This window comes from Penicillium coprophilum (genome assembly GCF_028826855.1).
Source record: "Penicillium coprophilum strain IBT 35676 chromosome Unknown utg000002l_segment0_segment1, whole genome shotgun sequence".
NCBI classification, from domain to species: domain Eukaryota; kingdom Fungi; phylum Ascomycota; class Eurotiomycetes; order Eurotiales; family Aspergillaceae; genus Penicillium; species Penicillium coprophilum.
Genome location: NW_026622722.1, coordinates 5,850,484 through 5,867,131, shown reverse-complemented (window position 1 = coordinate 5,867,131; position 16,648 = coordinate 5,850,484). Strand labels below are relative to the sequence as shown.

General features: G+C 48.3%; 8 protein-coding genes across 8 annotated transcripts; 5 read left to right on the top strand and 3 right to left on the bottom strand.

Annotated features, from left to right (window-relative positions):
- Positions 1-1,053: 1,053 nt before the first annotated feature.
- N7500_004289 (bZIP transcription factor) lies at positions 1,054-2,715 on the top strand (the record flags this gene model as incomplete). Its single annotated transcript, XM_056675435.1, has 3 exons — positions 1,054-1,338; positions 1,388-2,549; positions 2,612-2,715. 3 exons carry the CDS (start codon positions 1,054-1,056, stop codon positions 2,713-2,715), a joined length of 1,551 nt encoding a protein of 516 aa, XP_056535960.1.
- A 363-nt stretch (positions 2,716-3,078) lies between these two features.
- N7500_004288 (uncharacterized protein) lies at positions 3,079-3,487 on the bottom strand (the record flags this gene model as incomplete). Its single annotated transcript, XM_056675434.1, has 3 exons — positions 3,079-3,124; positions 3,214-3,272; positions 3,341-3,487. The coding sequence occupies 3 exons, from the start codon at positions 3,485-3,487 to the stop codon at positions 3,079-3,081; spliced, it is 252 nt and encodes an 83-aa protein (XP_056535959.1).
- A 654-nt stretch (positions 3,488-4,141) lies between these two features.
- On the bottom strand, positions 4,142-5,728 carry N7500_004287 (alpha-hydroxy acid oxidase; the record flags this gene model as incomplete). The annotated part of the gene is made up of 9 exons (XM_056675433.1): positions 4,142-4,217; positions 4,278-4,354; positions 4,414-4,667; positions 4,724-4,798; positions 4,858-5,010; positions 5,079-5,313; positions 5,383-5,485; positions 5,542-5,575; positions 5,635-5,728. The coding sequence occupies 9 exons, from the start codon at positions 5,726-5,728 to the stop codon at positions 4,142-4,144; spliced, it is 1,101 nt and encodes a 366-aa protein (XP_056535958.1).
- Positions 5,729-6,622: 894 nt separating this feature from the next.
- On the top strand, positions 6,623-8,921 carry N7500_004286 (Zn(II)2Cys6 transcription factor; the record flags this gene model as incomplete). The annotated part of the gene is made up of 3 exons (XM_056675432.1): positions 6,623-6,854; positions 6,912-7,834; positions 7,881-8,921. 3 exons carry the CDS (start codon positions 6,623-6,625, stop codon positions 8,919-8,921), a joined length of 2,196 nt encoding a protein of 731 aa, XP_056535957.1.
- Positions 8,922-9,057: 136 nt separating this feature from the next.
- N7500_004285 (dihydrodipicolinate synthase family protein) lies at positions 9,058-9,948 on the bottom strand (the record flags this gene model as incomplete). Its single annotated transcript, XM_056675431.1, has 1 exon — positions 9,058-9,948. One exon carries the CDS (start codon positions 9,946-9,948, stop codon positions 9,058-9,060), a length of 891 nt encoding a protein of 296 aa, XP_056535956.1.
- Positions 9,949-10,801: 853 nt separating this feature from the next.
- On the top strand, positions 10,802-12,413 carry N7500_004284 (aldehyde dehydrogenase ALDH; the record flags this gene model as incomplete). The annotated part of the gene is made up of 3 exons (XM_056675430.1): positions 10,802-10,926; positions 10,979-11,178; positions 11,230-12,413. 3 exons carry the CDS (start codon positions 10,802-10,804, stop codon positions 12,411-12,413), a joined length of 1,509 nt encoding a protein of 502 aa, XP_056535955.1.
- An 831-nt stretch (positions 12,414-13,244) lies between these two features.
- N7500_004283 (alpha/beta hydrolase) lies at positions 13,245-14,246 on the top strand (the record flags this gene model as incomplete). Its single annotated transcript, XM_056675429.1, has 2 exons — positions 13,245-13,277; positions 13,332-14,246. The coding sequence occupies 2 exons, from the start codon at positions 13,245-13,247 to the stop codon at positions 14,244-14,246; spliced, it is 948 nt and encodes a 315-aa protein (XP_056535954.1).
- A 797-nt stretch (positions 14,247-15,043) lies between these two features.
- N7500_004282 (uncharacterized protein) lies at positions 15,044-16,372 on the top strand (the record flags this gene model as incomplete). The annotated part of the gene is made up of 1 exon (XM_056675428.1): positions 15,044-16,372. The coding sequence occupies one exon, from the start codon at positions 15,044-15,046 to the stop codon at positions 16,370-16,372; it is 1,329 nt and encodes a 442-aa protein (XP_056535953.1).
- Positions 16,373-16,648: the final 276 nt, after the last annotated feature.

Here is a 16,648-nt window from a genome sequence, read left to right as displayed (position 1 = left end):
CTCCATGCAATTTCTCGTCCGATCTAGATCTCGGAGCTGTTACTTGGTGTGTGTTTTTAAATCCGAAGTTGCGCTGGAGTTCACCTTGTTCATGAAGGCCCCATATTCCCATCAAGGGATGATCTCCAGTTTCAGCTGCCACTCACAATGTATCACCCGACGCGTGAGGTCCTAGCGGGACACACAGCTTACTGGAGAGAGAAGCCACGCAGGTCTGTGTGCGGAGGACACGAGCAACTAAGTGTGCCACCTGGGTATAAGTCTCTCATTGGATACTGCCTGACCATTGATATATCACCGTCTTCTCCAACCATATATGCCATTTCAATTTTTATATTTATCTTCAATTTCTTTTTCAATCATATAATTCGTACTCGAGTCAAACAGGGTACCTAAGAGGTCCAGGAAGGGTAGGATGCTCAAGACATCTAGAGTATAGTACACTTATTCAACACTATGAACTGTATGGGCTTTAGACTATTGAGTGGTCTTTTGGTCTTTTCTTTAATAAAATTTCTTGACCTGGTATAACCTCACCATGGACTTATACTTTTAAAATTCAATAATTCAACCACAGCGAATGTAATTCTGAACTATTGAATGCGCTCCAAGTGTACATAGGCAAGTTGAGTACTCCAGCCCTGGACCTCACATGTAGAGAGAGTGGATGACTAAACTGGCATAACCTTGGAATCCCGAGGTCCAATGAGAGGCACATTGTGTGTTCAGCTGTCAGAGCATAACGGGCTTGTGTGACTTGCATGCACTATACCTTCATAATTTTTTATAACTTCATCACTGCATAACTTCATACCTTCATAACTTCCCTGAGGTTCTTGCAGATTCAAATATCTGCAGCGTAGTGGAGAACCCCTGTCCTCGCATTAGTGTTTGATTAGGCCGAGGTTCTCTGGGCAACATTATTATTTGATGAGTGATCAACTACTTATCCCGAGGTCATCAACGTCAACGTCAACCTCAACCTCGACACACCAACTCGGGTATTGCTAATAATCCGGCCAAATTAAATGCCATTTCAGCTCAAATCTGCAGATGCAGGGACCTAGGAATTCCCCCATGCTAGACATGCTATCCTCAAGATCATACCTGGAACTGTCACAAGAAGCAGAAACATCAACAAACACGTTCGCCAGGGAACTAAGCCCCAAGATCAAAGCCGAATCAGATCGTCGTCTGAGATCCCGAAAGGAACCTATAGCCCAAGCACCGAAGATCCCCGACCAAGTGACCGACAGAAACTCGGCGGCTCCGGATCTTCCCGTGCGGAAAAGAGGCCGGCCGAGATTGGATATTGCCAAAGATGCCACTGCTATTGAGGTGAGTATCGGCTCACTTGCGATCTAAACATTGCTGACTCCCTCCACAGGAACGGCGTCTGCAGATCCGACGGGCGCAACGCACTTACCGTCTTAAAAAAGAGAATACCATCCAGAATCTCCGATCTCGCGTCAATGTACTAGAGCAGACACTACAGAATGTATCAAATCTTCTAGACGGAGCCCACCGCGACGCAATCGATAATCTCAACGGCGATGCAACTCTTCAGCCAAGCGTGGATTATCTGGCCCACACACGAGAACTCATCCTAGCAGAAATAAATCAGACCCGGTTCACCTCCTTAAATGACGATCTCCAACTCGAGCATACCGGCAGTCTATCTCGGGACAGGGACACATTCGGCTACGAAGTGTCACATATGCATTCCCAGAAGAAGAACTCTACCGTCTCCTCTCTATACACGCGACACAACCGAGCCCGCTCGCCATCCCCACTAATAAACCGCCTCCTCCCAACGGCAACCATCTACACATACAGCCATCAAGAATCCAACCTCGCTCGTCGCCTCCAAAGATTCAGCCTCGAGCACACCTATCGCTGGCTAACTGACCCACGCACTGAGCCCGTTCTCCTAAGCCGTGTCTTTGGATTGGTTCCTTGCATCCACGACATGCCAGGTATAAGGCGCAATTTCCGACGCACGCTGCAATCCGAGATCGGGAGCGGGCTTGAATTCGTCAAGATGCCCTTTTACACGCTCGGCGGAGCGGGGAAGCACTTCCCGCGCACCGACGCGAATGGGCACCCCGTGTATCCAGAGAACAGCCGGAGACCGGGGAAGATTCTGCGACGGATGGTGCGGATTTTGCAGCGAGGCGGGATTCAGGACTGGGATGAGGATTGGAGTGGGGAGCGGGAGCCTGTTGCTGTCACTTACGAGGGATTGGTAGATGAGACGCAGGTGCGGATGAGCGAGAGCGAGAGGATTCGCTCGCTTGATCTTGATGGTGAGTGGTTTGATTGTCATGATGTGCAGGGGTATCTGGAGCATCGGGGTCTTGTGCTTGATGGGTCGGCGGTGAGGCTCGGCGTTCCTGAGGCTTTGGTCGGGGATTTGTATGGATTCTCCCCGGACAAATCGACTGTTTCCAGTCTGTATGCTTCGCCGGATGGGACTACTGCCGATAGGACGGGATCGGAATCCTCGACCTCATCGTCGTATACTCTGGACGTTGAGTGTTTCTTTGACTGTGAGTAACCGTTGATATGTTTACACCTTGTAACTTTGTCAATATCACTGACATGAGCCTAGTACTCCTCGCAAATCTCAGAATTCTCGGCCGCGCGCCAGGCTTCCGAGTATGGGATGTAGATGCCGCATTGCGATCAGCGATCTCCCGTCGGCCCTTTGGCTAGCCAACACACAAGACTGACAACTGACCTGTCCTTCCATGGATATAATGACTAATTCACGAGCCACGACTGGAATGATCATCTACGTATATCAAAGCGAGTCAAATAAAACGCAATAATTTGAAAATTGAACTCCATCACTGGCATTATTCTGGGGTATAGCGTAGAAAAAACCAGTACAGCAAAAAAAAGGAAGTCCGTAGAATCACATCAACATCAAATCACATCCAAGACCGCCGATGCCATGCGGTAGACATTGAATCTGGCCTAACGAGGTTCCGGGAGTCAAGTCGAACTAGGCCGAGTTTATCGGCAGTGTCTTCGCATGAGCGCATCGGCGGCCACATCCCGATATCGTCTAATCGTCTAGCAGCAAATCTCACAGCACTCGAAGCAAGCAATACCGGCGCAACTAGGATAAGTTAGTTTCCGAATTTTTGTTCGCGCGCATGACTGAATATGTTTCTGGTCGGCTTGGATTCGGGGAAGAAAGGAACGTACACTCCGCAGCAGACACCACCGCCGCCACCACCGCGCAGCTGCATTTGTTCTTGGCTGGCCTACATGCGATAGATGTTAATTTTTGGTCTAGAAATATGAGTTCATTTTGCTATGGGTTATAGCATACCGGCTGCTCGGAGATGACATTTTGGTTGCTTTGGCTGCTTGAAGGGGCAGCGGGGCTAGTGGGCTGCATGGTGACGGTGTTGGCATTCCAGCCGTCAGTGGCGGGCTCGTTAGCCGGGGCGGATTTGAAGAAGTTGAAGTTGAACATTGCAGTTGGTCTATGTGTATAGGGTTGTATAAGGTCGGAGTAGAGTAAGGTGTACTGAGGATTATAAGGGAACAAAGGAAAATGTAGGGAGAAAAGATAAAAGAGGACAGAGCCACTATATGTAGTTTTTTTTTTTTTTCAACAATGTGGAGGATCGACTGAAAATGAACAAAATAAGTAATGAAACAACTAGCGCCCGAAGGAGATTACACGCCCATTCTGATCCCATAGAGTTACGCGTTGCTAAGTATAGCTGGACTAATCAGAATGATGCTGCCTGGGACCACAGTGAGGCTTTGCAGTATACGTAGGTGTTCCATGGTTCCTCATGCCTTTTCATTCCATATTTACTTCTAGAACTGTGGCTATGTGTAGCAGGCACTCACATATCCATGGATTTGCACAGCCTCTTAGAGCTTGTTCTCCAGGGCAGCCATGGAACCATGGAAATCAAACAATCAGCACTTCAGCCCTGTGAGGCCAGGGTTGCCAAGGTCTTGGCAAACGGCTTGTATTGCACGGGTAATCGTATTGTGGCAGCTGACATCTTATGTATGAGATGGATGACCTCATTTGCACAAATCTTCTTGGGAAAGTTGTAGGGCTGTAGGTCATGTCTCTAAATGATAGAAGCCACGAAAGTATGGTAAACACTCAGAGCTTCGAGAGGATCCCATCCGGCCGTAAAACGGAAAGATAGCATTTTTGAATTTCGCTGATCGTCCGGCACCTGGTTTTGATCAGAAATTTTCTGATTTTTTATGCATTCCAGAAGAAAGCAATCACTTACCCAGCTAATGCCATGGTGATCCGCAGCTCTTGGCGGAGGATCCGAATCGCCAATTCGACACCTTCTTGTCCGTTATACTGTATTGGTCAGTTGTGAACAGAATGACAAACACATAAACCGAAATAAGAAAACTTACAGCCAGCCCCCAGAATGGGATCCTTCCCATAAAACAGAAGCTAGCCCCCAACGCCAAAGCCTTGAAGATATCCGATCCTCGTCGGATACCTCCATCCACCGCAATCGGAATTCGATCCTTGGCTACTGGCGCACAGACCCGTAGGGCATCCACTGTGGACGGCATGCCGTCTAGTTGCCGCCCACCGTGGTTCGAAATAACGACACCGTCAATGCCATATTTGATGGCTAGCTCTATATCCTCCGGGGAGGTTACTACCAGAAAGTGTGAGTTGCTTCGCATGTTGCACTCGACAAAAACATAAACATACCACCCTTGAGCCAGATCTTCAGAGATGTATGCTGTCTCAACCACGGAATCGTGTTCTCCCAATCCAAACTGGGATCTGTAAAACATCAGCATGCCTACACCAACTTCACAGATCAGCTTCGCCATAAGACATACCGTACTCAGTGCGGTCCGAGTGATCCCCTCCATGACTGAGGATATTTGGCCACGACATGTCATCCGGGATGGTGTACTCATTCCGGTATTCGTTGATGCGCTTGCCTAACACGGGTACATCGACAGATAGGAACAGCGCCTTGTATCCCGCCTCTGAAAAAGATGTTAGCTCAATCGAGGCATCAAAACGATGAAAGATAAGTATCTTGAATACGACGTACTCTCTGCCCGCTCCAGCAACTGAAGCGTAATCGCTCGATCCCGCAGTACACACATCTGCATCACATATGGATTGCCGGTCCCCTGTGCGGCGACGTCCTCGAGCGGATAATTTGAGTACGAGGATAGGCCCATGCAGAGGCCGTAATTTGCGGCTGCGCGCGAGGTCGCGAGCTCGCCGTCTGGGTGGGCGAGTTTCATTGACGCGGCAGGGCTGAAGCCGAATGGGAGTGAGACCTATGCATTGTATTAGAATTGGCACTGGTATGTTCGCTTCTCTGCGGGCTAAGTGGAAGGGTTGTATACCTTGCTGTCAAGAAACTCGGTGCTTGTGTCGATTTTATCGACATTCTTCAAGATCCGGGGGCGGATCTTGTAGCGGTCGAAGGCTGTTTCGTTCTCGTTGAGACTAGACGAATGTTAGGGGAGATGTGGCCTGGTCTGTTGCGCTTTGTTATCTCATACGTGATTAAATCCATAGCTCCTCCATTGTAGTAATCTATTGTGGTCAGTGCTGGGAACATGAATCGATGTTGTGAGTTGGTGATATGTACTTACCTCTAACCATCGGAGCCAGCCGGCTGCTCCCCATTTCCTTCAGATCAGCGATGCAGCATACATCTTTGTGAAGGGTCTCTCCGCGGTGAGCCATTTTGTACCGTGCACTTTGGGATGCGGTTATAGCATTTGTATAAGAAAAAGGGATAGAGCAATGCGACGACAGCGCAGTTCAAATATGAAGGATCCCCGGCGACTCTTCCCCTTCCGAGTTCATTTTCCATTGCCTGATTGAGATGCACACATCGAACTTCTCTTTGCTACAGATGGGGATTCTGGGGTTGGTTTCCTATCGCGGTGCACGATTCGTAGGAGTCGCTTGCCAGATTGAGATTCTATGAACGGTGTCGCTGTCACGGGTTAAGGATGCTTGGTCGCACCGAGCTTTAATAATATTCTACTTACGAGCTCTACAACCGTTGCGTCAGCGCCAATCAAACAAGAGCGTCGGAGATGTTGTGCGCTGGGCTAACTGAATTCGCTGGGTCCAAGCTTGGTAAAAAACGGTTCTACCAAAAGAGGATCAGAGCTGCTTATGCAGCTAGGACACTTTGATTCAAATATCCGAAGTGTTATGTCAATCTTGGTTTTAATAAATAATGACCTCAATGGTTCCAATGAAGTCCACGAGATCTTTCACTATAGAGTAGCATTGGTGGGCTAAATGGGTTGCTAGTAGCTTGATCTTCAACCTAACCGGGGCCGAATTCTACTTCGATTCCAATTAGTAGCTACGGCAGACAGAAAAGTGATTCCAGTGAATCTGCAATGAAATTATAGATGTGAAATGGAACGTCGAAAGGACTAGAAACCAGGGCTTGGAAGAGCAGGTGATTCCGAAGAGCCGATAAGAGATCCAAATTAGGAAGGCAATTCCGATTTTGGCGGGGTTGGCCATATCCTCGACTCTCTGCATTCTACTTTCTAATATGGAAACTAGTTAGCACTAAGTATCCTTCTTAGATTAACTCTATATATAACTTTGAAAATGGTGACATCCAAGCGATCAAGACCTCGCCGATCCCATGTGCTGGGAGGGTGCAGCACCTGCAGACGCCGGCATGTCAAATGTGACCAGAAACGGCCCGTTTGCCGTACATGCCGTGCGCTAGGCGTGAAATGTGAGGGATATTCAGATCAGGTTCTGTGGATGCGCACTGATAGTGAGGAGCCTGAGAGCACTCATGTACCTCGTGGGACTCGCCGTTATCTTTATTCAGGTACATGGCCCGACAGTATGAGATAATAGGGCTTGTTGATGCTGACCCATGCTCTAGAAAAATCCAGACTCTCTATGAGTACTGCGCTGGGGTCTGATCTTGTATTGGGGTCTATTGATGCGTCACTGGCAGAGGTCGACTCCAGGCTGCGAGACCCTGAACGGTCGCTCAATAGTGACATTGTCATTGGACCCTTTGCGGTTCTTGATTTCTCTTCAGCACCACAAATTCCGGAGCAAAAATTGGTGCGCGACATTGAGCCCACCAAGTCTGATAATCCTGCAGTTGAGGCATCTGACACTGTAGCGCCTGAGAAACTGCAAGAGCCTAGTGTCTCTCCAATATTCGATTCCCTATCTCATATTGATGATTTTCTCCACTGGTCCGATCTATTGAGCTTTGGTCCAGACCAGACGGAACTTGCAACAAACGGTGCCTTGAGTATGCCGAATGATTTATTATTTGATATGAGCCAAGAGATGGGGTTGCTACCCGTTGACTCAAACCACAGCGATGATCTACTGCAATCTTTCACAACACAACAACCACCCCCAGCGGAGCTTATTTCTGCTGATATAGATGCTCTAAAAGAAGCTCCAGCTCTGCTTCGACACTTCCAGGATGTTGTCATCCCACACATAATGGCCATTCCCTGTCGACAGAAGTCGCCCTGGAAGATCTTGAACGTACCGGCAGCGGTGATCACATACAGTGATTCGACCTTTCTTGGGACAGAAAGGGTCAGTCAGGCCAAGATGGCAAATTTGTATGGCTTGCTCGCCTGCTCTGCTGTCCATCTGGTTTTGAACCCTTCGACAACATTCCAAAATCCGCCTGAGTATTGGTGGAAGGTTGCCAACCACGCATATCTGCAAGCCAGGGACCATATGCAAGCATCCCTCCGTTCCGAAACTCAAGGCTTGAAGAAAGCAAAGTATAAAGATCAGCTGATGGCTGTATGCATTCTCATACAGTACACGGTGAGTTTGATATGCGAGATTAATCGGATGACTCTGACTTTCACAGATTATGTCCGGCCAACAACAACACGCTCGATATTTTATGATTGATGCAGAGCGGCTACTACGTCTTCGGGGGCTTTCAAAGACCCGAATTTCGAAAAAGGCACGACTTTTGCATCATGTCTACACTTGGCTTAGAATAGTCGGTGAAAGTACGTTTGTTCTACATGACTATAATATCTCTTCCTCGTCTTTTGAAGCACTTGGTTCTCGATTTCGATCAAGGTGCACACCTAGTCTAGAAGAAGTGGGGAACAACGAGCCAAATCCTCGACTGGACGATTTCCTACGTCTCGAAACCCAAAACTCAGATAGTGATCTGAATATCGATGAACCTAAGGACCAGACTTCGGGACTTTATGACATCCATCTCCAAGACTCACGAAGTTATCCTGAAACATTATACAAGCAAATTTATGGTATCCCAGAAACTTGGCTCAGCCTCGTCTCACAAACAACGAGACTAGCCAACGTTCTGGAGACATTCCGTATTGCCCGTGAGGCGGGACAGATGGTGAATCTTGAAACATGGGAAGCACTACAACGACGAAGCACCCGATTGGAAAACATGATCTGCTCTTTCAGCCTAGGTCGGACAAGAGCCGGGGTCCTGGAGCTCCACGCCGATTCAGAACCGCACGGTCATATGGTGGCGGCATTGAATGCGGCCCTTGTGATTTTCTTTTACAGGCGAATCCGACAGACCCACCCGGCTGCTCTGCAGGGTCATGTCGATAGTGTGATTGCAGCCCTTCAGGCATGCACTGCGGCATTGTCCCAAGATGATCCCACTGGACCCGGAACGGCGTGGCCATTGTTTATGGCAGGGTGCGAGGCAATGTCAATCGCAAGGCGAGAGGCGATCATGAGCATGTTGGATAGTGCGAGCTCAGTCTGTGGATTTGCCGCTTTTGGTACAGCTAGAAATATTATTACGGAAGTGTGGCGCAAGCAGGACGAGCATATGACTGCAAACCGGGGTGAGTCAATGCCTTCATGGTTTGAGATTTTGAAGCAAGGGCAGACATGGCCCCTGTTTTGTTGACCTAGCTGGTCATTCTTCTTTTTATTATATTCTACGACTTATGCACTTTTATGACACAATCAAGAAGATGATTCTGAAGTGATGTGTTCTCATTCCGGTATAAAGCACCAAATAATCGAATATACAACATAAAAAGCTAAATAGTCTTAACCCCAGCATTCTGCAGCAATTTCTTAAGTTCTGCCGTCAACTCCGGGCTGAGAAGAGCAAAAGGCTTGCGCAAACCACCGGTAGGCTGCCCAATCAACTCAACACCGGTCTTGACAGCAGCCGAATAGCTATGCGACTCAAGGAAATTGCAAATCGGCCAAGCCTTAGCCCAAATTTCACGCCCAAGCTTCAAATCTCCCTTCACTGAAACCGCCTCATAAAGATCAACTGCCAACTCAGGAATAATATTCGCCGCGCCCCAGATTCCACCCGGCGCACCAGCAGCAAGACCATAGAAAGTCAAAGTATCCCATCCATTGAATGAAATAATCTGATCAGAGAGACCAAAGATCAGCTCCGTCAGCGCCGTCGCATTACCAGAGGTATCCTTTAGATACTTGACGCCGACCTTGGACAGACCCGCAATCTCAGAGGGGGACAACGTCAGCCCCGAGGCAGCAGGGATATTATAGAAGACAATAGGCAGGTTTGAGGCTGTGTGGATCTCTAAGAGTAGCTCGTGGAGTTGTTCCAGGTTGAGGGGATCGTAGAAAGGGGGCACGACCATGATCGCGGCAGCGCCTGCTTGCGCGGCATGAACGGAGAGCTCAATCGCCTCCGTGGATGAAAGGCTGCCGGTGCCGGCCACGACGGGAACCCGACCAGCGGCAAACTTCACACAAAGCTCTGTCAGCTGCTTGCGCTCGGCGGTTGTCATTGTGGTGAATTCGCCTGTGCTACCGCCTGGAACTAGACCGTGCACGCCTGCTGTGATGAGGTGCTCGATGTGTGCTTGGAGACGGTCTTGGTCGATTGCGGTCTTGTCGTCAGTGAAGGGGGTGATCAAGGCCACCATGATTCCGTGGAGGGAAGCCATTTTGGAAGTTGTATAGAGGTATATGCTGAAGGGAGAGGGGATTTGCTTGCTTGGTTGAGAAAGATGATGAGTATGGTGGACTGGATGAAGTGGTCTTCATCTAGATATAGTTGAATTGATTATGGAATCTCTTACCGTTTCTATATTTTATAGTTCTATTCATTCCGAACTGTAGAGGAGTGGCTTGCCTTTTCGGGATGGGTTTCCTACTGAGGATGCATCGTCATCTTCAGAATGAAGATTTCTCTCGCTTTTTCCCTTCTAATTTTGTGTTCTTTCAGAATGTCTACTTGATAGACCAAGATCCAGTGATCGGAGCTGGTACTCCGCTGGGACTCATCTTGTTCTCTAAAGAGGACCTGGACCGAAGAGACATCCTGCATACACTTCGTCGCATTTCAGCCTTGTTGGACTTCTTCGTTAGTCTATTTTCTTTTCATCTATTTCATGTCAATCTTGCCTCCATATTCAATTCTTGCAGCATCATAAACTACACAGACCTTAAGGGAAAAAATGAAGTACTACAAGTGACACGTTAGGGCTGAGCACGTGGCTAACAAAAAAGGCCAGCTTTATCCGACACGACATGGAGTCTCCCGGTCATACTGAACAATCAGATAATCGAACATCTGCTTACGTAGATTGATTAGTCGTGAATAAATCAAGGATATGAAGATTAGTATAAATTGAGAGTAATATATTTTATCCACTTAAGTCACCAACATTCCCGGAGAGTATGTCGGATTGTATATCGGAAGGACTTGCCTGAAGGGGCTTAACCGCAATTCAGGAATGTCATATATTATACCCCACGCGCGCTTTAGGAGTTGGAATTTCTCACAGTTGAAACAAAATGGACCTCTTCATTGATATAGTTACCCCCAACGGGCACAGTTACAAGCAGCCCACTGGTCTTTTCATTAACAACGATATCGTACCCGCCACAGGAGGCCAAACCATTACATCTCTTGATCCCGCGTATGTCATTATCGGAACTGCTATGTACCCTCCCCCGCTAATTATTGTCTAGTACCGACAAGCCCATTGCCACTGTCCAAGCAGCGAGCGCTGAAGATGTTGACCGTGCCGTCAAAGCTGCGAAAGCGGCCTTGGTTCACCCCTCATGGAAATTACTGCCCGCCACAGAGCGGGGCCAACTGATGGCACGACTGGCTGATCTCATGGAGGAGAATAGACAGCTGTTTGCATCTATTGAGGCTTGGGATAATGGTATGGTCTCAAAATCACAAAAAGAAAGATGACTTGCTCAATTGAAGTCAGGAAAACCCTACCACGTCGCCCTTGATGAAGATTTAACCGAGGCAATCTCGACAATCCGCTATTACAGTGGGTGGGCTGATAAGACTTACGGCCAGACCATCAACACAACTCCTCAAAAGTTTGCCTACACAATCCGCCAGCCCATCGGTGTAGTTGGCCAGATCATTCCATGGAACTACCCCCTTTCCATGGCCAGCTGGAAGCTTGGCCCTGCACTAGCATGCGGAAACACAGTTGTCCTAAAGCCAGCCGAGCAGACTCCTCTCAGCGCCCTCATCCTGGGTACATTAATTAAGAAGGCCGGCTTCCCTCCAGGTGTGGTAAATATCGTCAATGGCTACGGACGCGAGGCCGGCGCCGCGCTCGCTTCGCACCCATTGATCGATAAGGTCGCATTTACAGGATCCACACTGACCGCCCGAGAGATTATGAAGATGGCCGCCGGCACACTCAAGAACATCACACTTGAAACAGGTGGCAAGTCCCCCTTGCTGGTTTTCCCAGATGCAGATATGGAGCAGGCCGTCAAGTGGTCGCACAGCGGTATCATGTCCAACAAAGGCGAGATCTGCACCGCCACCTCGCGGATCTTCGTCCACCGTGAGATCTTGGAAGAATTCACCGCTAGTTACAAGACGGCAGTTGAGAGTGTGAAGATCGGCGACCAGTGGGATGACTCGGTCTTCCACGGACCGCAGGTGACACGAGCACAATATGACCGTATCCTCTCCTACTTTGAAATTGCTAAGAGCGAGGGAGCTACTATACTCACTGGTGGTGCTGCCTACACTCCGACTGAGGAGAAGAATAAGAATGGATACTTTATCCAACCTACGGTTATTGTCAATGCGACGGATTCGATGCGCATTGCCCGCGAAGAAGTGTTTGGCCCCGTCGTGGTGATCTTCCCCTTCGATGATGAGGAAGAAGCTATTCGTCGAGCCAATGATACCACTTACGGCCTTGGCGCGTCTGTTTTTACGCGTGATTTGGAGCGTGCTCACCGTGTGGCCGCTGAGATTGAGTCCGGTATGGTCTGGATCAATAGCAGTCAAGATTGTGATCCTCGCATACCTTTCGGTGGCGTAAAGCAGAGTGGCATTGGGCGTGAGTTGGGAGAGGCTGGTCTGGAGGCATATAGCCAGACCAAGGCCGTTCATGTGAATATGGGAACCAAGCTATGAATGAGGTTATGAAGCACATTGTTGTATATAGAAATTTAGATTCTGTCAAGCTGTGAATTGTCTTTTGTATTAAAGTGTTATAGTTTGTTCCAGTATGTACTTAGGAAAGTCTTTTGCACAAATTAGACCTCTAGGAAATATGTTTAAAAAACAAAAGCTAAACAGAATATCTCAATACTAACATATTACTATTAACACCCTAACGATGATCCTTTTTGGTCATGACGAGGGCATGAGAAAATTCACAGACTTTAGGTTTCCATGTGGAAGACAGTGCCAGGAACACACTGATAGTGTGCGTGAGTCGGCAGAGATAATAGTAAACCAGCTTGAAAATATGTTGATGAATAAACTTGTACTCGATATAAGCCTTTGCTTTGTGGGTTCCCCGCATCGATCTGTTGCCGGGATAGGTTGATGATTTGCGCTCTACCGTACAGAGGGTTGTAAAAGGAATTCTAGAACGAGCCTAAAGATAGGCACTGGGGCATTGAATGAGCGTATACGACCTTCGTGGAAGGGTATCGCTGGAATGAGTCATTATGAGCATGGACGACTGAGCTGAGTCTTGACCGAATATTGAAACATGCTTGGAAGTACGGTCTCAATGAGTCATAATCACTCTATGATTATCATTTAATGATTCAAAATGACCGAACCTTTGACAGAAGAGAATAAACATGATCACATAACCTTTAGCTACTATATTAGAACCGCTGTATATAATTAATTGTTTGCTGTTTTCTTTAAAAACGTAGGTCAAATAACCTGTTGCAAAATCCTACGTATCATTGTCAGTTGCATCATAAAAAGAAGGAAAAAGAGATCAACATGGTATCGGTATTTGCACCGGCATGGGACGAGGTAAACTGCATCCAACTCCCATAAAATATGATAAGTCATGCTAACCCTAAGAAGTTCATCCAAGAAATCGGACCACTTCTAATGACAGGCTCCACGGTTGAGGACTTGTACAAAGATTCCGAGATCAATTCGCAAAAAATTATATCCAGATACAAAATTCCACCACTAGATGATTCAGTCACAGCCGAAGATATCAAACTTGAGAACGCCTGGGTCCGAGTCTTCACACCGCCATCAGCAACCGGCGACGGACCGGTAGGCATTTTTATTCACGGTGGGGGGTGGATTATGGGAAGTGTCGACATCGAAGATGCTGCATGCCGACATATCAGCACGAGCACCGGCATGAAAGTCGTCAGTATTGGGTACAGACTGGCACCAGAATTTCAATTCCCACACAGTCTCAACGACTGTGTTGAGGCAACTTTATGGACCCTCAATCACTTCGCAATCTCATCCGTTATACTTATGGGAGGCTCAGCAGGCGCCAGCCTTGCTTTTGGTGTTGCATTGAAACTTGTCGATTCCGGGCTCGGGGATAAGGTCAGAGGCATCTTGGCTTTGGTTCCTTGCACTGTACACCCTGATGCAGTACCTGACGACAAGAAGGAAAGCTTTACTTCTTATCAGGAACACGCTATGCACACTGTCAACACATTACCTGCCATGAAATGTTTCCTGGATTCCTATGGTCCATCGCCTGACGACAAGTATTTCTCGGTCCTCCTCCACCCGCGCCTGAAAGATCTCAAGAAAGTCTATATCGTTGAATGTGGGACGGATACATTGAGAGATGATGCTCGACTGATGAAAGGAGCTTTGGAGGAAGCTGGTGTACCCATCATGTATGATGATTACCCTGGCTATCCCCACTATTTCTGGTCGTATCCTTCTCCGGCTCTGGCGCAGGCCTCGGAGGTGTTTCACACGAACATGTTCCGTGCGATAAAATGGATCAATTTGGACTGAAGAGGTACTGTTGAGAATATATGTCGATATACAAATCGGAGCTGGTTTCTGCTGGGGTGGAAAGCATATTGCCAATCTAGCTGCCGGAGCGGACACTGCCTCGAATGGAAAGCCACTGCTTACTGCTGGGTTTACCGGCCATCCGAGTCTTCTTGAGATCCCCAACGAGATTGAGACAATCAAGATTCCTATTTATTTTGCGCTTGGGACAAAAATATGGATTTAAAACCTCCACAAACTGAAGATGTCAAACAAATATTCACCAGCACTTCCGGTGCTGGGAAAGGAGAAGTGATAGTTTATGAGGGGGCCGGCCATGGCTTTTGTGTCAGAGCTGATCTTGTTCAGGACGATGCGAATAAACAGGCACTGGCCTGGTTTAAGAAATATTGACAGATTTGGAAACAATTTGAGGCTTTATGTTGCGTTGAATTAGTTGAAGAATGTATTGGGTAAAGAGAGTTGAAAGTAGGAATCGAGTACATGTAAGAGCCCGGACACCTGAGCCATAGTAGTCACCCAATGAGAGTACAGACACAGCCACTATCAGCACCGCCTTACTGTGGCGGTGTATTGACCAAAATCACCAAGACAACACCAATCCCCCTTCTGTCTACTGCCCGTCCCACTGACGTGGTCCAAGTTCCAAGTGGAGAATATGTAGCCCTTCAGACTGCATTTTGGAACTTCACCGCAGTCCTTGCGGCCTAGTTTTTCTTTTTTTTTTGCCTTGGATAGTTTCCTCTTCATTAAGTTCACTGCAACATCTATATTCTTTCGCTTGATCGTTTGAACTTATGCCTCAGATTTCAAACACTCCAGAATCCTTGCTTCCTCGCTCAGATTCTCGAAATCCAGCAACAACATGTAGAGGTATTACCACCCAAGGCCGGCCCTGCCGCCGCTCTATAGCCTCTTCAAGTCCATCACCTGCTTCTACTCCTCGCAAGAAGGACCCTCGCCAAGAAGCTATAGATGTGGCATCTTTGTACTGCTGGCAGCACAAGGATCAAGATTCTTCGTCAAGTTCATATATGACTGTCATCACTCCGGCCAAGACGAGGACGAGCATCGATACATTGATGGATCGACTCGGTGTGCTCGAAATAAACGATGATCCAGGGCCTCAAAGGCCAAAGCCTCCCCAAAAACGGCGGACAAATCAAAGTCGGCCGAAGAGAAAGACTACTTTCTGTTGCTTTCAGATCGTGGAAGACAGCGGCGAAGATGACAAGCCTACCTCATTCCAACGGCCCAAACCCCCTCGCCCCACACATGGCGTTTCGAACCAGAAGATTCAACTGCCTGCCTCAGCCGGAAGGCCGCAGCATGCAGGAGGGTCACCCACTCCTCAGACAGCCCGGCCATCATTGTCAAACACGGGGAATCCTTCTTCCTCGCAAACACAAGCGTTGTTGTCATGGATTCCGTCTACACTTTCCCCACAGACAACATCCACTCTTATCACAGAGTTAGCCAAGCCAATCTCCAGCGCCGACGACGAAGGCTATATCTATATGTTCTGGGTGACGCCCCCAACAACCACCACAGAACGGAGCGCTGATACCGCAGTACCCCGAGACATCGCATCCTCTCTACTACCCCAAGCCCCACAAAGTAGCAATCACCTCCGCCCGCCCACTCAGCCGCGCAGCGTCAGCGACGCAATCCGCGCAGCACAGAACCTCAATGCTCTCACCTCCAACCCAACATCAACCACGCCCGGAACGCTCAGGCTGAAAATCGGACGCACGAGCAATGTGCACCGTCGACTCGCTGAATGGAGTAAGCAGTGCTCGTACGATCTGACCTTGATCCGATATTATCCTTACACACCATCGTCCTCCTCGTCGTCATCCCCTGCTAGGATGCCATCATCCCACAACAGCCGGGATAGGGCCCCCTCAGCCTCTTTAGTACCGGGAAGGAAAGTCCCGCATGTGCACCGTGTGGAACGACTCATTCACCTGGAGCTGGCGGCTCTGCGTGTGCGAGACTTAGGACAGTGTCCTGAGTGTGGGAAGGAGCATCGCGAATGGTTTGAGGTCGAGGCAGCGAAGGAGTCGCTCAAAAGAGTGGATGAGTGTATTCGACGATGGGTCTCCTGGGCCGAGTCGATGACCTGACCTTGTTTCCTATATAGTCACTTGAACATCCTTTTGGGGTGCATATATGACCATTCTATATATCAAACCCGAACGAAAAGTTATCTGGAAAGGGAGGCTGATATTGGAGGCATTTCTATGTCATGTATAAAGAGCAAGGCCTTCTCCTGACACAAATGGGAGATCGCAATCAAGTATTATCAAAATCACCAATCTGGACCGGAAATCGTCATTCTTGCGGAGAGTTCTGCGGGCATATCTTTTACGTCTACAATGGAGCGCATTTGCATGGGATGT